General features: G+C 40.2%; 1 protein-coding gene and 1 long non-coding RNA gene across 2 annotated transcripts in view; one reads left to right on the top strand and one right to left on the bottom strand.

Moving 5' to 3' along the window:
• Window positions 1–1,018: 1,018 nt before the first annotated feature.
• LOC144000505 (uncharacterized) overlaps window positions 1,019–23,910 on the bottom strand; it is a 33,911-nt gene continuing 11,019 nt past the window's right edge. The window contains exon 3 of the long non-coding RNA XR_013278265.1: window positions 1,019–1,220. This is a non-coding gene — a long non-coding RNA (uncharacterized LOC144000505). The remainder of the gene's footprint in view (window positions 1,221–23,910) is intronic.
• Window positions 8,306–23,910, top strand: part of LOC144000469 (neurexophilin-1) — a 37,226-nt gene continuing 21,621 nt past the window's right edge. The window contains exon 1 of the mRNA XM_077494340.1: window positions 8,306–8,908. Within this exon, the coding sequence (XP_077350466.1) occupies window positions 8,609–8,908 (300 nt within the window). The 5' untranslated portion in view covers window positions 8,306–8,608. The remainder of the gene's footprint in view (window positions 8,909–23,910) is intronic.

Here is a 23,910-nt window from a genome sequence, read left to right as displayed (position 1 = left end):
TTTGACTCATGATTCAAATTTTCTGTCGCTCATTCAAACTGTCATATCCTGGGCTGGATTTTCAAAAATCCCACTAGATGGCAGCCCATGCTCACCATTCACACTGAGATGGTCCCCATCTGCCACATCTTATTGGCCTGCAGCTTCCCATTCAAAAGCAAATGAGTGTGTCCAATCGGATTACGCGGGGAGCAACAATAATTTAAAGGGAATTGACAAAACAAAATAGGCCTTCCACTTTTTTTTTTTTTTTTAATGATTATTGCGTGGGACAAGATTAAAATACGTTGATGGTATCTGAGGACAAGCATCTGCACACACACACACAACTAAATAATTTCTTGCGAGTGTGTGGAAAACCAGGGGGCGCTCCCGGGAGGCTGCGCAAAGTGAGTTACTGCCGGGCAATTATGTGCCAAAGTGAAAGTGTGTGGCGAGAACGTGAGGCGTTTTAGGATGCCTTTTATTAGGCTCGCTTTTGCCGACAATCGCGGGCCGGGGAGCTTCCGTCTCCCTTTATGGGGCTCAATGTTTTCCTCTCTCAAATAGCTCCCCCATTCCCCGGACTGGAATTATTCCCACACACGTTTAGCCTCCGGAAGGATCTCGCCAGGGAGACAAAGGAGGGGAAAATGGAGATGATTGGCATCTTGCGCCTGTGTCGTAATGACTGGGTATCAGGGAGACAAATTTAAAGCCACTTCCATCAAATTTAAGACCTCACTTTCACTAAATATAACCATTAGGAAGAGGCGGTAAGGGCTCAATATTATAGCACAATACAGGAGGATTTCTACTAACAGTTTCCAGAATCTTTACTTTTTATAGATCTTTGGCCTCACTGAAGCTAAAAGACTCTAATCACGTGCTGCAACACAAAGGTTTTCTGAACCTCTGCAAATTTGGCCCACGATTAAAAAACCAAAACAAAAAAATACATACACTACTAAATTCAGACACTAGCTTCTCAAGTTAGCATTCCTGTAGTTCTGAAGTAAAACGCACTATTTGTAACATTGTTGGAGAATCTGTGTACAACTATATGAGCAAGGAATGGCAAAGACTTGCATTTTGGCCACAGCTGGCTTCTGCTCCGTCTCGGCTTTGATCTCCCGGGGTGGTGTCTCTTGGTGTTTGCCAGGCTGAGCCAATTAACCTGCGACCTGGCCTCAGTTAACCCAACACCGCGGCTTCTAATCTTCAGGTTCGAGAAGGTTATTCTGTGGAAAAAAAAGCCCGACACTGACCAACCATGTCACAACCTCCCTCTCGGACAGTACAAGACAAAACAAAAGATCGTCTATGGTTCTAATTAAGGTGGAATTGAGCTGTGGACACTCGCTAACCTGCCGTTAATGAACTGCGGTGCAAGGCCGCTGTCTTTGTTCATCACGGACCTGCTGGGAGGAGATACAACAATAAACACTCTCCGGGAGAGCTTCACATCTCTGGAAGGAACCTGACAGACTCAGTATGTCACAAAATGTCATAAATCCTAATTCATTCCAGTTGGTCAATCATGCTTCAATTACATCACCGCTCCAGTGAAGTGGGATTTTCTTGCATGTCCCAATATTTTTTGTTCAAATTTCCATTCTTTTCTTCAGGAGTGTCCCAAATTTTTCACCTAAAAAAGTCATTCACTTCCTGTGGGTGTCCCAATTTTTTTCCCCCCCACATTTGCTACACTATCTGTGCCACAAATATCTTTGTCCGAACTGAACCGCCATCATTTCACATACTGTAAGGGTCACGGTAATTTTGTCCACATTGGTGGATGAATACTAATGTCAACATTTTCTTCACTTTATGTGGCATGCATCTGTTTGGGGACAAAAACAAATCACGTGTCCCAATGCTATTTTCCAAAATGACACACAAGGTAAATGACTTAAAGGGGAAGTCTACCCCCAAATTTTCCTTACAATTTTATGTTCTATGCAGCCCCACTAATCTAAACTAACCTGTGTTCCGAAGCTGAGCCGTGATTAGTCGTTATCTGAGCAACTGGGATGTCATTGTCAGTCAACAGCAAGTGACAAAATGGTCGTCACCTGAGATGGATAAAAATGGGTGTATTTTGCTGCTCTCATATTCTACAAACACAATATTAATCCGAATACAGTGTTTAGACTAGTGGGGCTGCTTAGATAATGTTATTGTAAATATTTTTTGTTTTGGGTTGGGTCCCAGTACTTCTTTCCATCCATCCATCCATCCATCCATCCATCCATCCATCCATCCATCCATCCATCCATTTTCTTGACCGCTTATTCCTCAGAAGGGTCGGGGGAGGTGCTGGAGCCTATCTCAGCTGGATTCTGGCAGTAGGCGGGGGACACCCTGGACTGGTTGTCAGCCAATCGCAGGGCACACGAACAACCATCCACACTCACAAGCTCACTTAGGGACAATTTGGAGCGCACAATTAACCTGCCATACATGTCTTAGGAATGTGGGAGGAGACCGGAGTACCCGGAGAAGACCCACGCGGTCACTGGGAGAACATGCAGTTCCAATACTTCTCTTTCCGCAATCATATTAAATTCATCACTAAAACAGCCTTTTACCATCTGAAAAACATATCCAGACTGAAGGACTGCATGCTTCAAGCAGACCAAGAGAAGCTTATCCATGCTTTTATCTCCAGCAGACTCGATTATTGTAACGGTCTTCTGACTGGACTCTCTCAAAAGAACATGAGACAATTGCAGCTCATTCAGAACGCTGCAGCTCGAGTTCTGACCAAAACAAAAAGATCAGAACATATTACCCCAGTACTTAAGGATTTACACTGGCTCCCATTCAGCTGTAGAATCGATTTTAAAGTTCTGCTACTCGTCTATAAATCGCTAAATGGTTTGGGTCCTGAATATATCCAAGAAATGCTGATTGAGTACAAACCCAGCAGGGCTCTGAGATCTACAGACTTGGGCCAACTAGTGGAACCCAGAGTTCGAAGCAAACATGGTGAAGCTGCATTTAGCTATTATGCTGCACACAGATGGAATAGGCTGCCAACAGAAGTGAAGTCAGCCCCGAGTGTAAATGCTTTTAAATCCAGGTTAAAAACTTTGCTTTTTTCAGATACCTTTGATTAGGGACTTTTAAACAGCTTTAATTATGTGGGTTTTTTTTCGTTTTTTTTTTTTAACTTCCTTATGTTAAATGTTTTAAAGTTTGTTGAATAATGTTTTAAGATTGTTATTGTATGTTCTTTTTAGTAAATTTTGTAACCTATTTTCATTTATTTTTCTTCCTCTGAATGTTAACTACTGTTTCTTGATGCTTATGTGTTGTCTTTCCTTGTGTAAAGCACATTGAGTTGCCTTGTGTGTGAAATGTGCTATACAATTAAACTTGCCTTGCCTTTCCATTTTTAATTTCTTTTCATTTTTTTTCATTTCCCATTTTACTTCCCACTCATGCGAATGTCCCAATACTGTTGCCCCATTTATAGTTTGCTCATTTGTGGGTGTCCAAATATTTTTGTCCACATTTTTGATAATGTTCCCTTCTAGTTAGTGTCCCAACAATGTGTTCATATTTTTCTTCACCTTTCCCATCTGGTGAATGTCCCAATACTTTTGAGCAAACTCCACATGTTCTATACTTATTGTTTCCTGTACGTGTCCTAATACCTTTGTCCACATTTACGTTCTCTCCTTCCAGTACGTGTTCCAATACTGTAGTCCATGTTTTCTTCACTTTGGACCTGACTCTTTCAATTTACACAGATTCCCCCACCTTCTGGCACAGGCACCACCCTTTAAGTTGTGAAATGAAGACATCCTTATCATACAGTGATTCACTGACAGTGAAGATTCTCTGGAATTCATGGGAGATGGGAGTCTATGAGGAAAAAATGTCATTTTCAATATCTGATTGTAATATTACTATATATGTAATGCTCCTGACGATTTTACATATATTTGTTTTCTGTGCCTACTGCTGTTTTACTTGAGGTCATAGTCGGGAGGTTATGTGATTGGGAGGTTGCCAGTTCGAAGAGCGTAGAACGCGAGTTGAATACAACAGAATGAACAGTTTGTCCTAAGTACTCCTTCAAGTCAAGTCGGTCTGAACAAGAAGACATTTGGCAGCAGTTCTACTTAAATTTTGAAGAAGAGAATGTTTTTTTTGTTTTTTTGTTTTTTTGTTTTTTACTGTGTGAAAAATAAATCCAATAAAAGTAATTTCATCAGAAAATGGAGCTCAAGACTGTGTTTGAAGGTTCATCAATAAAAAAGAGGTCCAAATACCGTGCTACACATGATTCAAATCAATAGCTACACTGTGTTGCAAAGTAATGAAATACATTGACCAAAATACAATGAAATTAATTAAAATGTAAAAGCACTCAAATTAGTCAAAGAAAATGAAGCCAAATTTGGTGAGGTGAGGCGGTGTGAGTTGAAGAACTGGTGCAGTGTGTCAAAAGGCAACATGCAGTGCACTTTGGTCAGGGAGCGGTGAAGGCTGACTTTTGCCAAAAGGGCACAATCTGGGCCAAAATTTTCCAGGATGTTGCTGCTATGAGGAGGTGTACATGTACCGCCAATGAACAGGAACACAAATGGAGACTTACAGACCTCTGTGAAAAACAAAATTTCCATGTACCACAAGCACATATATGTGTGTGGTCCAAGGTACCGATACCTTGGAATAAGGCTGGGTATCGGCCCAAAATGATACCTGCTATCAATACTCACACGTCCCTATTAGAAGTAACTGCCCTTAACACACACCATACACATAAAGTCATCAGCCACATTAGGTACACCCACATGAGCTCATAAGAATAGAAAAAGATTTTTCCTTTCTAAAATAATACTACTCACTTTATTGACACTATCAAAGAGGCATGAATTTTACTGTATGCATTAGGTTGTGTTATGGTATAATTGTTTCCCATATTTTTGTTGCCTTATTTTGATACATGAATGGGATAAAATCATAAAATAGGGCTGGTTATACCACTTTTTTGAGACTGATACCATTACGAGTAGGGATGTAACGATATGGGCAATATCGTGATATTAAAACTGACACAATATCGTCGTCGTCATGTTCACCATATTTAAAAGGAACACATTTGTGAAAAAAGTCAGGTTGATTTCCATTTGTGCAGTTCTAGCACCCTCTGGTGACTAATTTACTAGTGCAATTTAATTTTCTATTAGGGATGTTTTGGCCTTCTACGTTTAAAATCTATGCTAATTGTCAGATGAAGGGGAACCAAATTTGCTTGTGAAGCGATCAATGTGTGCTTGCATTACCAAGTAAGTGCCTCAATATTGTTATCAGAGATTGTAGGTGGTTTATATGCATTGCTGTTATGTAAAAAAGCACAATAATGTGCTTTTTTTTATTTTATTTTAATTTTTTTTAGTATGAGCTCTCTTTTTTTACAATATTGTGATCTTTTTTTAAATATCACCAACGCCCCCATAATATCGTGATAATTATCGTATCGTGACCTTCATATCGCGATAATATCGTATTGTGATGTTTGGATATCGTTACATCCCTAATTACGAGTACTCAACTGTTGAGTAGTTATCAATACAGATAATCAGTACTGGTACCACCAGTACTCGTACTCTGCACACCAAGTGCCGAGCCGAGTCTTCCACATCTGTCATGATATGGGGGTGAACTCAATTTGTGTGGTCACTTTATTCACCAATGTACTTGAGTTTTGTTTTTGTTTTTTTTGTTTTTTTTTTTAACCAACAACCCCTTGCATCACCTCAGGATAGCTCCAAAACAGCATTTATGATGAGTCTGCTAACATATAAAGCTACAACTTGGGCCATGGGCTTCTATTGCAGTCAACCCGGACATTGAGTATCCTCCTGCCCGATTAGACCACCCCGCTGATCCGTACTGTCTCCAGCTCAGCTGGGTCAACGACATGTGGCGGACACAGCCACCTGTTCAAGCACAGGTAATCATTGTGAGCGTGAGTACCCTGAGAATGAATCGGAACCAGAAATCAAAGACACTGCTCTCGGGTTCAGCGTTGTAGAAATCCTTAATTTTCGGGTACCAGGCACCACTTGGCTGACATAACAGCACCCCTTTACATTGAAACTCTCCGGTAATCCATTGTGACGTAGTGATTCCTTGTTATGTCTTTGAAGGCTGTCGTTCTGGGGTTACCATGGTTAAAATTTCCTAATCCAGAAATTAATTGGGACACTCCAGCAATTGAAAACTGGAGTCTCTTTTGCCATTCTCATTGCTTAATGTCCGCCGAGGGAAACAGTCCTCGCCAAGAAGACCCTAGTCCAGAAGTAATACATTTAAAAAATGTTCCCCCAGAGTACCGTGATTTAAAGTAAGTTTTTAATAAAGATAGGGCTTAATCTTTGCCTCATCTCCCTTATGACCATAGAACTCATGTGTAATGTCCATTACCCACTTTGAGACTGTATCAAGTATCATAACCTGAACAAGCAGCACTACGGGACAATATTTCCAAGTCACCAGATGCCAGCCTCGTTCGTCCATCGTCGTCACCCGTAGGTGTGGGGTTTTTCTTTATCGACAAAACGGCTAAAACCCTCCGTTCCTGCATGGACTATCGGGGACTTAATGACATAAAGATAAATACCGTTGCCTCTTTCGGATTCTGCGTTTACACCCCTTCAGTCTGCTACAGCCTTCACAAAACTCGACCTTCGCAGTGCTAATCACTTGGTAAGGATAAGGGAGATGGGATGAGTGGAAGACTGCGTTGACGACCCCATTGGGTTATTTTGAGTACCTTGTCATGCCTTTCTGTCTCACGAATGCTCCAGCTGTGTTCTAGAGACTTATCAATTATGTCTTGCGAGACATGCTCATTGTCTTTTTTTTTTTTTTTTTTTTTTTTTTTTTTTGTCTACCATATTTTCACGACTATAAGGCGCACCTAAAAGCCTTCATTTTTTTCAAGAGCTGACCATGCGCCTTATAATCCAGTGCGCCTTATATATGGATCAATATTGAGCCGCAACAGGTCTCGCAGTCAAGACGCTATCGGTGACCCTGCACGATCGGTGACGTGCATGCGCAGAAGATCCCGCCATCTTGGATTGCTAGCTAATACGAATACTTTACCCAGAGAAAATAATAAAACAGCTGTTTATTCATTTTGGGAGTAAATAAGAGTTATCAGAAAGCTGGTTTGTAATCTATTAATAAAGTTTGACTGACCTGTCTGACTGTTTTGTTGACATTCCCTTTAACGCAGTACCATCTAATGGATGCATAACGTAACCCCAGCCTCTACTGTAGCACCTTATATATGGAAAAAGTTTTAAGATATGTCATTCATTGAAGGTGCGCCTTATAATGCGGTGCGCCTTATATATGGAAAAGTTTTAAAATATGTCATTCATTGAAGGTGCGCCTTATAATGCGGTGCACCTTATAGTGCGGAAAATACGGTACTTAGATGATGTCCTGGGGTGTATTTCACAAAGCAGGTTTAGTGAGAAACCTGAGTCAAGAAACCGTGAAATGTGGGAAATACTGCGTCTTCCGTTTCAGAAAGGGAGGTAGCTGAAACCAGAGGATAAGCGGCAACTCGAGCCTGTGTCATAAAAAGAGGTCATTTAGTCTCTCGCTCAGTTATCATCGTAACATTGTCCATGAACCTATCCTGGTCGGTAGCAGGTTTTTCACAATGAACCTCAGGTTTTCCCCTGTACCTGCCTCCTTTCAGCCACACACGACAATTCATATCCTCATTCATAAAGTCCGCTACAGCGACTTTTTGGATAAATATGCCTATAATCTATAGCGTAAAGTCCACTTTTGTCACAAACATGGCATGTCCTTTTGACAATGAGCCTATTAATGAAGGTGCTGCTTTATTGCACAGGGAATTAAATATTCATTGCGAGAATTCGTCGCGCAGACATGCTGGCATTTCCGCATAGTTATCTTTTTGAGCGGTATCATTTCACATCACAGCCCATCACCTACATACACAACTTTATCCGTCCTTACATTTGCAACATTACCAGCCGTTGTCATATGCGCTCACATCGCAGCATATGTGTTGCGCTTCGTTTTTTCTTATTTATACCCCATTGAATGTTTTTATATTTCATCTAAGTCACCGCTCCCTCAAAATTAAGGAAATTGGCGTCGATCCAGATCCCGGCCGATCACCCCTAATCATAATACTTTTGTTCACATTTCAACTTTACGTTTCATGTCCCACTTCACTCTTCTGGATGTGTGCCAATACTTCTGTGTAAACACCACCGTCGTCTGGTGTAGCTGTTGTAGGTGTCAGGCACATTTGACAAGAGGCGGAGCGTGTTACATTCCTAATGAACGTGAGAAAATGGGTGCCCGAGAGTGAGTGTGTGTATGAGAGAGAGCGAGAGCGATAGAGAGAGAGAGCGAGAAGGCAAAAAGGAGGTGGTCTTAGGAAGAGAGTGGCGGGAAAGCGGCTAGAAAGCGAGAGCGAGAGAGAGAGGTGTTAAAACGTGTGCCGGCTCCTCTCAAGCTCAGCACCGCTCGGTCTGAGCCGGAGTCTGCAACTCAACCCGTCATCAATTCCCACCCTTCCCGGGGATGCGCACTACGCAGGAAGCTTTTGCCATGGATGATAACGGCATGGAATTCCTCAGACACAGGTAATCAGACTTTGACGCACAGAAAGAATATCAGAAAGGCCAGCCCCGAAAACGGACATGACGGGACGGCGTGCCAGCCAGGACGGACTCCGTGTCGAAGGCTCGTGAAGAAGAGAAAGAAGAAGAACAAGTCGACGAGCAGGAGGAGGAAGCGGAAGCTGATTTCTTTTTTCCCCTCAATAATTAGGAGGGAAGAGTTGTGGCTTTTCAAGTGTGGTGGAACAATGCGTGGCTTCATCCTGCTGCTCCTGAACGGAACCGCTTGTTTGGTAAGGAAGACAAAGTCACTCAAGGGGGTGCGGGGGTTCATAGGGATGCATAGGAGGATGTGGGCTGCTTAAAATTGGTTAAAAAGTTGTCAAACACAATGTGAGGAGCCATCAAAGTCAGCATGTGGGCAGAATATCAAAGACTTCAAGTAGCCGACAGAGCGTTGTGACTACAGATTTACGACATGTTTTTATATGGAATACATTCATACACCGTAAATGAATATGTACTATTACTATGAATTAAATACTTAAACAAGTCTGTTATCAAAATTTATAGGCAGTAACTTTAAAAATACAATGAATAAAATGATAGGAAACAACCAGCCCAACACGGTGATTTATTGGTTAGCATGTTTGCCACGTAGTGGACAGTTTGTGGGTTCAAATCCTGAGCTTTCAAATTCTCCCCGTGCTTGCGTGCTTTCTGCGGGCACTGCAACTTCCAGCCCCTTTCAAATAACTAAAAACAAATGCCTATTTGGCTAATTAAAGACAGCAAGCACATTTTTCTCTCAGTGAAAAGAATCCAGATTCAAATCTCGGCACTTTTCATTGTGGAGTTTGAATGTTCTTGTGTTTTTCTCTGCTTTTCTCCTACATTTCCAATTGTGAGTGTGAAAGATCATTTGTCGACGCTATATGTGCCCTGTGACTGACTGGCGAATAGTCCAAGGTGTACTTCGCCTCTTGCCATAAAGTCAGCTTGGACAGGCTCCAGTTGTACTGGAGAGTGCCACCTTAATACAAGTGCGATAAAAAAAAAATGGATGGATGGATGATGCAAAAATAACAACACAACCCTAGTAAATATGTCTGCCATACATTTCTGAGGTTCGGGGTTCGAATATGACCTTGCTTCATGGAGTTTTGCATGCTCTCCCTGGGCTTACTTCAGTTATTCTCTGGGTACTCCGGGGCTTCCTCCCACATTCCCAAAATAATCACGTTTGGCCCGCTGGCTTGCATGTGAACAGCATCAAATAGTCACTGTAGCAACAAATTAGAAATGCGTATCCTATCACATGATCTATCATGAGAAGAGAAAAAAAAAAAAAATTAGGGTCTGAAGCGATCCAGAGATTGGTCTGCGACCACTCCAGAGAAAGGGTGTCTATTTAACAATTAATCGAATAATTGGATAAAATTAAATTTTGCATTCAAGTGTTTTACAACACCATTTTTCTTGATTGCTGCTTATTATTAACCAGTTATTCTTTTTATTTGGTTTCAATTAAAGAACAATTAAGCAATATCACACAAGAGCGATTGATACTGTATACGGCAACTTTTGAAACAGATTCAGTTACGGTTTGGTCATTTTCTGAAGTAAAAGCCGATGTTTGCAAATGTGTTAATTGATTAAACACAAACAATGAGTCTGCTTTCATGAAAAATGACATAAATCACAGAATGACTGTTGAGAGACTGAAACCAGAAGATTTGGACAATTTGAACAGTTAGACAATGGCTCTAAACAACTACTTGATTATTAAAATCGTTTGACAATTGATTAACCATGACACCTCTAGTCCAGAGTTGACCATGCCTCTTGCTTCAAAAGTCATTTGGCACAGGCAGGAAGATTGATGGGTGAATGTGAAAAAGTGTAGTTTCTTGTACGAAAATGACATGGAAAAACAACTGCACCACAAGCAAAATGTCTATCAAGACAATGTGTTTGAAGACTATAAAAAAAATTAATACAAAGTATATAAACGTGATAGGATGCCACATGTAGGAGTGTGTGACTTTTGCCACATTGTCTCCTTTTGTTCACGCTCTGCATTAATTATGAATACGGTTCAATGTGACCGTATCAAACTTTTTTTTTCGTGCACTTACATCAACTTAAACGCATGGCGAATATGCCAGGCCACAGTCGTAACATCAATGACATCAAATTCGTATTCAAAAGGCAATCAGGAAGCTCGCATTTACCTGCTATTTTCAATCACTTGAACTGTGTAGTTACTATGTAATCATGAACGTTGCACTTGTGATAGTTTATCATAGGAAATACAGTGTGCATGCTGTACTTTTAGACATGTTTTATATGCATTTCACTCAATGTGACCTCTGATTTAAATCAACCAGCAATAATAAGAATTCACGCTGCAAGCAACAATGAATAAGCAATTAACCCCATGATCTTTGAGGGGTGTAAAATACGGGAGGCACGACGAGTTTAGAGTGTGTGATGCGTGTGGCAGTTTCTGCCAGCAGGGGGCGCCTATGACTCTTGTCATCCTCAAACACAGGATAACTTGGGAGATGATTATTCCACTCATGTTTTGTGGCGAGCCATCAAATTAAGCCACTACGGCCACACACCATGGCCAACACTCAAAATTCTTCACAATTTGGCATCACCCATCTGTTTAGAAGGCTAAGTTTCATTGCCACCAGACAAGCTCACCTTTGAAGGGCTCTAAGAAAAAGACCCAAATTTGTCAAATTTAGAATAGTTGCTTGAAACCAAAACGACAGACTTTCTGTGGGTTTCTGTGCGTCTATTCATGATAGGTATGCCAACAAAACTTGAAGTTGCAAAACAAAACAGGTGTGGGGTGATGAATTTAAAAGCATTCATAATCTGTTTCTTGATTTATAGCGAGTTATCAAACTTCACTGCTACGCTTCACCAACGAGCTAGCCAAATGTCTTACAATCTAGCGTGGCCCATCAAATGTGGTTGTTATCTGACAAAATCTGCAGAATGAGGTTGTAATTCAAGGACCTAATGGGCAAAATGACTTAAAATGGCCCGTTTCAAACTAAAATGGTAGACTTCTTGTGTAATTCATATCAACTTGAGACTTTTTTTTTTTTTTAATGATAGACATGTCTACCAAATTACATATTGCCAAGTGAAAGTGGCTTTGGGGGCTGAATTTGCAAAACATTTTATTTATTTATTTTATTTTTTTACTGAGTTAGTAAGTTTAGTTCTTTGTAGCGAATTATCAAACTTCGTCGCCGATAGCAGACTTCTTGTGCTTTTTCAGGTGTGGCTTCTTGAAATGTTTTTGTTGGTCTATTCATGATAAACAAGCTGAGCAATTTTATTGGCTTTAGGGACTGCGGTGCTACACAATTTTTGGGCTGTAAAAACAAAATGTGGATCGTTTGAAATTGTGCAAGTGTGATACAATTAAAAATATGTCAAAAACATTTTTTTAATCCCCCCCCCCCCCCCCCCCCCCTAAATTGGGCTCACCCACTCGCCTTTCATGTGTGCTTGCACACACACAAATAAATAAATAAATTTTCCTTTAATGAGAAATCAGCTCTTTAGTCACACGAGGGAAGTTGAAAACATCCTCCTCCTCTTCTTGCTCGGAAGCCCGCGGGCTCAGCTGCCTCATTACGGAAAACCAAGGGGAAAGGAGGAGGGGGGAGAGGAAGAGGAAGAAGCGGGTGCGAATATTCAGGTAATAGTTTAAAAAAAAAAATGTCAGACTACACGCTCACATTCACGTGATAATAGGATTAACGCTCACTTTTCTTGTACCCTGCATGTATGTAAGATGAAAAAGAACACATCAACAGGGGATGGGTAATTCATTAGCTCCATGACAGTGATGAATTATGGAGCAATTAATGAATTAAGCCAATTAATGAAAAAAAAAAATAGAGTAATTAAAAAGAGGATGATTTAAACTGCAATCATTTCTGTTGCAATGGTTTGCAAATCCACGAGAGAGAGAACGAAAGAAAGCCTGATCTCCGGGGACCTTCTGCAAATGGCCACAAAATACACACTCATTCGGTACACCTGACGAATCCTCCCATGTAACAACAACACTCCCTTTTGATACCATTGTACTATTTACTGGACATTGTGCTTCCAATACTGTATCATACCGACAGCAGCAGTGTTAAATAATTTGCTTATTTAGTCAGATGTGAGGATCTAAATGATCAAAACATCCAAAATATACTTTGTATTATTTTCTTTTACTGTACAGCGGCAAAATAATACTTTAAAAAACAAAAAACAAAAAAAACCCCACATATATATAAAAAACTATAAGGAATGTATCCAAACTGTCAGGTGGAAATCTTTTTTGTCAAAATTTGTTCAATTTAATATTTTTTTCCACAAATGGATACTATTGATATTATTATAAATTAGTGACTCATCTAAAGTCTTCCAAATGGTTTTCTCTTTTTGACGATGGAATGCTAATACAGTAACTCAATTAACAAGCTGTTTTTATGGTTGTATGAAAAGTGATTGTTTGCATAGCTGTGCGGATTTTGCCTGATGCCAGTGATTTAGTTATTGTCACAAAAGTGCTCTATCATAATCTTTAGTAAGTCATTGCTTATCACTAAATGTTATCAATACACCAATCAAAGAAATCATTATCAGTGATATTGTCGTGTTTCGTAAATATTCACCTTAATGGCCAATCTGTTACTTGTGTGCACTTTATACCAAGTTTCAATGTGCCCGTTAAATCCCCTTAGAAAAGCAGCCGTTCATCATCAAGCATGTGCGCTAAGTTAATTGGGAATTTAATGTTGACATATTCCAATAAGCAACAGTTTGTTCAGAAAGAAGCTCACAGAGAGACTTAGAGATTTATTTTTATACTTCTACTTTCTATCCTTAATTAAAGCTGCTTGGTTTTGAGCAGAGTGGGAGTAAGCAGAACAGTTTATACCAGAACCAAAAAGGCAATTCTATGTGCTTGTTTGACTCTATCGTGAATTGCAGCCAGAGTTATTTTAAATCAAACCATAATTTTAAACAAATTGTGACTTTGAGGAATGATTCTGAACTAAAAAGCACATTAAATCGGCCGTTCAGCATTTGATAATGTTTCCAGAAACTCTGCGTGAATAAGGCTCATATTTTTAGGTGTCTGTAGGTTGCGACCTCAACCTTGCAAGGCTCATAAAAAAGATAGATGTTGGTTTCCAACATTTAAAAATTTAAATAAAAATTAAAATACAAGATTTTGAGTTTTACGGTAGGACAGGTTTATTGTTTTTCATTTGATTGTTTTACATTCATGGCATGAAAGTCTTCGATACAAATTTAATGCAATTATGACTTTACTAGTACTTTTGTGTAGTTTAGTGATGGACTTGAGCGCATAACTTTACACTTTAGTGCCAATTTGCTGTCGAATGACTGCAACACCACCATAAACAAAGGACACAGTGTTCTGCAATGCTGTATACCAGGGCCACATATTTATTATGCACTATAAATGTCGCAATTATTTGCTGCTACAGTAGAAAACAGCCGGTGTTCTCCAAGGATGTATACTGTCCACCATTTTTTGCATTATATTCTAAACGTCACAATTACTCGAAGCGAAAGTACAAATCGAGTAGCATTCCACAAGGGTTGCAACGCAGTCCACATATTGTTACAGTATAAGCCAGTGATTTCCAACCAGGGTGATGAGCGAGACCACAAGGGATGACACTGTAAACTATCCAATTTATTGTCTGACATGTATTATCTATTAATGTACCTAGAAATATACTATATCAATTTGTGAATAAATTAAGACGTGATCATCGTTATTTCACTTTTTTTATTTATTTATTTGTCCATGTATAATAGGTGCTTTGACGCAGTAAACTGATGTTGTCCATAAGTCTTGATATTATAGCCATTCTACAATTACTTGGTGTTCCAGTACAAAAGGTAGATTAGATAGATAGATGGATAGATAGATAGATGGATAGATGGATGGATGGAAGGAGGGAGGGATGATAGATAGATAGATAGATAGATAGATAGATAGATAGATAGATAGATAGATAGATAGATAGATGGATGGATACATAGATAACGATAGCACACAATCTTTTGTGTTTTTCATCAAAAGTACAAATACTGTGGTAGGTCCCAAGTTGACTTGAGACATGCTGCTTAAACTCTAAATAATATGGCTGGGAATCTTTGACTGTCTCATGATTCAATTCGATTACGATTTTTGGGTCTACGATTTGATTCAGAATCGATTTTCGATTCTCGATTCGAACGATTTTCGATTCAAAATTATTTGATTGACAAATGATTTCTGCTTCAATTTACAGATATGGACAACATTGTCATGATCTACTCCAATCTGCATTGCAAGACAAAAGGACAAATAGAGACATTAAAGTGCCTTTTTTTTGTTTAAACATTTATTAATTTTGTATTGTGCCTTTTTTCCACAAAAACAGCATGTGGGCTACAACTGCCTTTTCCCCTTCTTCATTTGTAATTTAAATAAAATCGATTTTTGGATATTAAATATATCATTCGATTCAATTAATAAATGAGAATCTCGATTCTTTTATGAATCGATTATTTGGCAAACCTCTACTAAATAAGTATGCAAATGCGGACAGCAAATGAGTCCAAGCTCTAATATAGAGAGAGGGAGAGACAGAGCATGAGAGAAAGAGAAAGACAGAGAGAGAGAGCCTATGAGCCCTTTGATTCATGGACAATGTATCTGTACCTTCTTTCTGTACATACGTTACGACCCAGAGTGGGCGCTGTGATGTGGACCGCGGAAGACGGCTCAAATGGGCTTTTTAAAATAATTGTTGTCGCCGCTCCATATATCCGCAATTTCCCCCGCAAGAATCCCAGAGCGCCTCTTAAAAGTCATCCATCCAACTGAGCTCGGCCGCTTTAATTGGAAAGGCTTGCTTTGAGGTAGGCCCGATCAGCTTAGAAGATGAGGAGGTCGGTCTTTGGACGTTAAACGGCGCTGACAGCAGTCTACTTTCTGTCCAAACACGAGGGGGGCAGTAACAGGTCGTGTGTGCACAATTTCAAGATAGAATGTCCACTGTGGACTTTTATTATATTCTCTAGGAGAGAGTGATTTTAATTAAGATTCCCTGGCGGTGGTTACACCCAATTGCTTTCCCCCTGAGGCTTCGAGGCAATGCACTGTGCATCACCCTTCACTCTTGAAAAGCAACAATTAAAAAGCACCTGCAGTTCCCAAATCATAGTTTAAAAGAAAAAAAAAAATCACCAGTTTTCCAGGCCTACACAAAACTGAGCGGACATGTCTATACTAGCAGGATACACAATAAAGTCACTAGGACTCATGTGAAGGAACAGGAAATTGGTTATTTTAGCTGAAAGCTAAGATGTTGGACAAATTCCCTCAGTAGTGCCCCTTAGAAAATTAGAAAAAAATTCAGCCCCACTCAGGAATCACGAATTGAAATGAGGTATCTTAGCCATGTTATGGTGTCACACAATCAGAGATGGGAAAACTAGACCGCGTTTACCTGCTGGTTGAGAACAAACACCTGTAGCTAAGGCTAAACTGTGGCAAGGTTTTTCCTTTCTGGACCTGGATTTCCCATCTCAGCTCACAATGTAGATTCAGCATTCCAAAGTGTGCCGAACTGAACTCGACTGTAACCTCACAGGCCAAAATTGATAATTTTGATTCACTCAAGGGAGTTCATTCTGCGACTTCACTCATCAGATCCATTCAGGAAAGGAGGGACTTGCAGTACAATACTTTGAGCTGATTGGACGATGCGGCATCTTTGCACGTTTGTTTTGACCAATCAATGTCGTCTTCCGTCTCATCTTAGGGGACACAAACATCTTCATCAAAAAAAAAAAAAAAAAAATGCATGAAGTGCCTCTCTTGCTGTTCAAAATCAACAAAGAAATGGTAAGTAATTCTGTGAGAACAGAATTAATTGCAGCGTCCATTCATCTGTTAGGTTTGTTTGTCGAACCCCACCCTGAATGGTTTCGGCCCGCACTAAACGACGCCTGATTGGTCCGACCTAAAAAAGGTCGGCTGCAAACGTACCAGCGGGAGCGGTACAAGATGTATTCTCCGGAGTTTGTGAACTCACAAATACCGCGAGAATGCAGCATGCTGGCAAGGTTACTTGACTGTCCAACCGGGTGTAAATGAGCCTATCAAAGGCTACTCTGCTTTTGTGGTGACACCTCAGCTTGAGAGCCTGAGGGGGTGCAAGAAGTCAGCTGGTGTATGATGAACCCCTCTGCGGCGTGTGTGATCTGGTCAGCATCAGGTTGGTGGTTGTGCATGAGTCAGGCAGTTTCAGCCTGCGGGCAGGACGTCTCTATTAGCACAGATGCAGTTGTGCTCACCTGCTGCGTGCGTCTCTACAGTGTTGCGAAAGTGGGACAATACACGTAAGGTAATGTCAATTTACTATTGATATGCTAACATGAGGATAAACAAATTCAGAAAGAGGAGATTTTCAATAGAGATAGACCGATATGCTTTTTTCAGGGCCGATACCGATTATCGGTAGTCAAGGAGGCAGATAACCGATATTTGAAGCCGATATTCATTTGCAGTAAAAGTTAAAATGTTGGCATCAAATTTTTGAATAATGCAAACCCTAACCGTTCTTTACAATGCACTGCACTTTTCATTTTACATCCTTCCATCTGCAATAAGACGTTGGTGGCGGGGGGAGTTAAATGTGGGGGCCAATGTGACATTACCTTTTATAGCATTTGGGATACTTGTAGTTTTATTCTATAAATGTTATATTTTTATATTTTGAAGTAATAGGAGGAACCCTGTCATTCAAAATGTGCATCAGCTGTGGCATTACTTATTACTACAGCAAAAAAATAAAATAATAATTCTAGTTTACTGCCACTTAGGATGCCCCAATCAACGCAGAAAAAGGTAGAGTAAAATAACTTGGTTATAATAATAGTAAGAATAACTTGGTTAAACAGACATTGTTGCGGTGGACCGCAGCCAGTTTCTGCTGTTTAATGTGTTTTACACTTATAGACACGTGTGTGTATATGGGCCCACTATTCTCTCACTACTGTACTGTACTGTATCACTTAGGCACAGATTTACTTGTCTAAATAATAACTGGGCTGCAACATTGCTAATTCACATTAACAAGCACTATCTTAGCTGTCCACATGAATAGTTACAAACACACGAGAAAGTTATACAACACACCAAACATGAGCTCATTATTCAAAGTATGATGCACGTAACGAAATTACATCACTGAACATTAATTGCAGCCGACTACGGCCGTAGATGTTACATATTAGTGGCATCCATTGAGAGGATAATGTCCCAACTGACGGCAGACATGATGTGAAAAGAGAGACAAAACGAGCAAATAAGCACACTATACTTTAGTGCACTTCTCTACTAATGCCTAACATACGAAAGAGAACACGTTCGTGTAGTTAAACGGTGTTTGAGACACTTAATTAGTTACGGAGCGGACTTTAACGAAGTGCACAACGAGCTGTCAATCAAATCGACGGCGAAGCTTAAGGCACACAACGGCAAACCAGTGCGACAACAAAACACAATATAAAGTAACTAAACGCTATTTAGTGTCACTGTGGCATCTCACTGCATAATAACAGCTATGCAACAAGTAGTGGACGTGACCCAGAATGCAATGTGTGCGTCACGAGAGGTAAATATAATGACGTTACTCTACTCTTAACATGGAACTAGACAATATAATAATGACAACTGTTAATATTTGGAGCCTTTCTAACAAACGTTGTTTACTAATTAAATGAAAATGTGTGTGATTCCCTCCCCGAGTAGTTCAAGTAGCGAATTAGCTACTGGGTGTTAGCCTACATGCTAAGCTGAACACACCACTGTTAGCTAGCGGGGATTCAAGGCAAGGCAATGCAGCTCCATTCATATAGTGCATTTAATACACAACATAATTCAATGTGTTTAGCTTATCATGGTGAAAAGTTCGGCGGAGTCTCTTCTCTTTTAACTTACCTTCGAAGCATGTGTCTCTCGCGTTGTGTCCGTGGGTGCGTGTGTGACCGGCTACTGTGATACACGGCATACACTACTGATTGGTTCTGGCTCTTGCACGGCTAACCAATCAAATGCTGCTATGGGCGTTACGTTGCTGGAGTTGGACTCCATAACAGACAGAGACGCTCTGGGCTGCATTCGAAGCGAAAATACGGAGTTTTAAATGGATCGCTTATATCGGCCGTCAGATTAATAAAACAGGCCGATACCGATATGTACCAATATAGCAAATATCGGCCCCGATTATCGGCCCGGCCGATTATCGGTCTATCTCTAATTTTCAATGTAACCCTAAACAAAGAAGTGAAATTGTGCAATGTTAATTGGCTAAATGCTGATGCGATTGTGCTTGTGCAACATTCAGCCTAGGGGGTCAGCAACGTGGTGGCCGCAGGCACCCGGTAACCCCCAAGGTCCACAAGCCCCTGAGCAAGCACTCTTCTAAAAATAGCTCAGTATTGGGACATTGAGATTTTCTAGGAATGTTGTAGAAGTGATCATTTGGAAATGCTGAAATATATCATCAACGTGATCCGTGCCTTCACATAAATTGAATTATTATTAACATTATTATAGTTACTTTGAGCACATTTGTTATTTCAGAAGTGTGTATGAAACTGGTAGCCCTTCAGCATTACTCAAGAAGTAGCTCTCTGTTTCCAAAAGGTTGCTGTTTTTTTTCTCTTTTTTTTGCTATACTACGGTTCACTTGTCTTGCTCAGTGCTTCTTTCGCAGCATTTTGTGTAGCAGGCCAAAAAAAAAAAAAAGACTCAGTAGCGTCTTACCTCTTTGAAAATTCAGCCCACAATGTCAGTTTCATTTAGAACCTTGAGATTTGGAAGGGATGTCGATGAGCAGACACTCGTAAAAGACACCAGAAGTCTGCCGTTATGTGACATTTTCATGTGACTTTGGTCCTTTCATGGTGGGCTTCTCAATATTTCTTCAGATTGCTACCAAATTTAATTCATTTAATAGATCAGCAGTTCAAAAATGGGGGCACGCAAAGGCACTCCAGTAGGTACATAAGATTTTAAAAGATATTTAAAAAGTACAGTATATGCAAATTTCAGAAAAATATAAGTTCATGAAATGAACTTTATATTTAGTAGGCTATTCAGTGTCCTAAAAAACAGCATCTCGCTCATACCAGAGTGGTTCAATCCAACTTGTCATATGCCACATAGCATTACCTATCAATTACTTGAAAACTTTTTTTTAAATTCAGTTAATTATTTATTTTTGAGAACAGCGTTTTACTATGATCCTAAAGGAGAACACTTCATGTTGATTTATGTGCACAATTATGTCTTTTTATTTCCAAATAGTTAGAGATCACATAAATACAGATTGATGTCCAAAGTTTAATAAATAAAACAATGATGGCACAGCACTGTTTTTGTTTGTTTGTTTGTTTGTTTGTTTGTTCTTCAACCACAAAAGCTTTGCACTGGTTAGGGGGTACTTGGCTGAAAAAATATTTCATAGGAGGCACGTAACTGAAAAAAGGTTGAGAACCACCGTAGTAGATAGAGGAGATTAGGCATGGGCAACTTAAGTGATGGAGGGGCCCACATTTTTGTTTTTTAAACAACGCTAATAGGAGGCTATTTAGGACACACTGTATGACAAAAATACATACAAATAGCAAAATATTTGTGGCCATTGAAATGCAATGGAAAAATTGTGTGTGCAACATTGGTTCCATTTCCTCTCTTTGGTGGCGTAAATGAGTGAATGGTTGTTTGTCTATGTGCCCTGTAATGGTGACCAATCTTCCGGCCTATGTCAGCTGGGATAGGCTCCAGTTCCCTGTGACCCACAACAGGATGGATGGATGGATGGATGGATGGATGTATGGATGGATGGATGGATGGATGGATGGATGGATGGATGGATGGCAGCAAGCACCAAAACTTGACAACTTCACATAAAACATGAAAAGCAATCAGAGAGCAAAACATTTGGTAGATGTGTCAGGGTTGTCCCTCAAAATAGTCATAGACTACTACTTCCTTGCACTTTCATCTCTCCACTACAGTATCAGTACAGTACAGTACCACAGTCCGTGGTTCAAATGTGGTTGCCACTGACAAAAATCTTGTGGATGAGTTTGTCGTGAAATTGAATTAAAACAATTGCTTCCAACCAAAATGGCAGACTTCCTGTGTCTCTTCTCCAGGTCTACTCATGATACTGATGCGTTTGGAGGCTTCACTTTCGAAGAATAGCTGAGGTTTGGGCTTCTGAACCAAACACAGGTCTAAAAAGAACAGTACTGTACTATTTGAGTACGGCGGTGAGATGTTAAACAAGACTGTGACATGCAATGAGCCAAGTCTCGTTTCATACCTCTCACGTTAATTTTCTTTGTTCCAATGCCACATGTAGAAACTGATGGGACAAAATACTGTATGCTGAATTTTACAAGTTAGCAGTCAGGCGAAGTGTCATTTAAAGCTGCTTCCCATTGGGGGACAGACACCACTGCTGTCCCTTCCCGCCCTCCGCCGACTGGTCGATATCTTATCATGCAGAAACGTGATAGCCAATTCAGAAGCGCTCGCCCTGTCGAGCATACAAAATGAACCAGTCTTCAAGGACCACACAATGGTGGAACACGGTGGGTCAAGAGTTGAAAATGAAAAGGTGGCGAGTGTGTTAACCCCACCAACCCCCCAAAAAAGAAGTAAATGATTCATCAAGAGTCAAATGTTTCTGTTGAAATTACTTTTTTTTTTTCTTTTCTCGTGCACACAATACAGAGGAATAATTAGTTCTAAGGGCAAAAGCCATTTTCAGACTTTTAATCGTGTAACACGGGAGAGCTCCCATGGCGAGCTTATTAGACGCACGGGAGAAAAGCGAATAAAGCGGCTGGGCCGACACTTAAGACATCTGAGCTGCGCCGCTCTTTAATTAAAAATTTATGTCGTATTAGAGATGAAGATTTGAGCGCGACAGAGATGACAAGCGAGTGCTTATTCAACTCCCCGGGACTGGGACCAGCTTTTCAGCTCTGCCCAGGCACACTGTCAGCCCGCATCACTTAATCTGCTCCCTTCGTAGATATATGAAGAAGCAACATACAGCGTTTAAATCATTACTGAACACGTTTGCGCAGAGAAGATGAGTAGAGCTTGTTTTTTTTTTTCCCTGAGATAACAGGATTTACTGAAAAACAAGATGCCTGAAAAGCTGGTTGAAGAAGCATTTTTCGTCGTTATTCATCGTTATACTTCTGTACTAATACATTTCCTCTCCATTTTATAAAATACTTATACTTAAGTACATTGAATATCAGTAAACTACTTTGGAAACTTAAGTAGGCTGCAACAAATATTAGATATACTTTAGGACTTGTCCATGAGCAACATTCTACAAGGGGACTTTTACTTCTACGTATTTTCTGTTAAGATACTTGTACATTCAGGTATGTATGTATGCAGGGTAAGACTGGACCTCTCTAATTGTTTAAATTCTTAGATTTACTGATTTTTTAAATTGTACATGTGGTTCAAAAATAATAATAAATAACTAACGATAGGTGAAGATCTGGATAAATATGATGTTTGTTTTGACTTTAAAACACATGGAGTCATTGTCTTTAGAAACCAAAAATCAACTGAAATTTTGAGGTGCTGATAGACTCTGACCTGACTTTCAGCAATCATATCAAATCAATCACTAAAACATCCTTTTACCAGCTGAAAAAAAAGGGTCACATGCGTCAAGCAGACCAGGAGAAACGTGCTTTTATCCCCAGTCGACTTGATTATTGTAACAGTTTTCTGAATGGGCTTCCTCAAAAGGACATCAAATAACTGCAGCAGGACAGAGAGATCAGAACGGATTTCTGTAGTCCTAAAGGCTTTACATTGGCTCCCAGTTAGATGTAGAATAGATTTCAAAATTCTGCTACATGTCTATAAATCACTGAATGGTTTGGGTCCTGAATAGATTAAGGAAATACTGATTGAATATACACCCAGTAGGGATCTGAGAGGTCAGAGTTTAAAGCAAACATGGTGAAGTGGCATTTAGCTGTTATGCTGCACACAAATGAAGCAAGTCGCCAACAGAAGTCACGTCCATCCCATTCTAAATTTCAAAAAAAAAAATTTTTTACATTTCAATCAGTAGCACAAACTACACCACTGGACACTAATGTCAAAGTAAAAAAAAAAAATCAGGACACTAAATTGAAAATGAAATATTAAATAAATGTAACCAAATTTAATCACTTGAATCTTAGGCAACAGGGTGATGGTGGGTGAGGATGTTGTCTGGTGGGGAGTGCAAAAGGCTACCGACATGCGCCAATGGGGATGTGGGGGGCAATCGCTAATGCTAATTGCTATCTTGGTTCACAGTTCAACAGCTCAATTCAGCAGTTGGAAATTTGCTGTGTCGTTTACCTTGCTCCGGTCATGCACTGTTACATTGGAAATATACCACTAGAATGCACATCTTATGTTGTTTGACCGGCAAGTGGGGGCCACAGTGGATAGTAGGACTACATTTCCCATGATTCCTAGATGCGAAAACGGGAAGGACAACTGTGTGACTGACATATGGGAAAAAACAAACAAACAAAAAAACGGTATGCTGGGACGGGACCTGTGTAATATCGGGACAAAACAATGAGGTTGCCAAAATCCGCCGGGATGTGAGCTCCCACAGCTAAAAAGCGGGATTGACCCCACCACTACGCGACGTCTGGTCACTCTACACTAATGCCAGCAACTGGCCCCTTTAGCAAAGACATATCGATTGTATCAGATAACGTATATTAGTCCCACAATCAGATCATTTGCATTGTTTCAACAATAATTGCAGTTATAGAAGTGGTGCTTACAAAACACAGTAAAGTACAAAAGAAATATCAAGCAAGGAGGGCAGAGAAATGTAGGCTAGCCATACATGTACCCGCAGTCCTGCACACAGTGCAGCGAGAAGATCGGTTCATGCAGTGCCTCACAAACGGCTCGAGTCAGAGACAGTCCAGTGTCAGCCCTGCCAGCCACGACTCCGTAAACAGCAGCAGGCTCATGTCCCCGAAGTCGCTCTCATGTCAGCGCCATGAGCTTGTCCATCTTATTGGGGATGGATCTAACGTTTGCCACGATAACAAACGCGAGGACGGGTTGACATTGTCTCCTGTTTGCTCAACGTCACCCGTCTCTTCCCCT

This window comes from Festucalex cinctus, chromosome 1, assembly GCF_051991245.1.
Source record: "Festucalex cinctus isolate MCC-2025b chromosome 1, RoL_Fcin_1.0, whole genome shotgun sequence".
Classification (NCBI taxonomy): Eukaryota; Metazoa; Chordata; class Actinopteri; order Syngnathiformes; family Syngnathidae; genus Festucalex; species Festucalex cinctus.
Note: the sequence above shows the minus strand (reverse complement) of the source record. Positions and strands in the feature narration are given on the sequence as shown.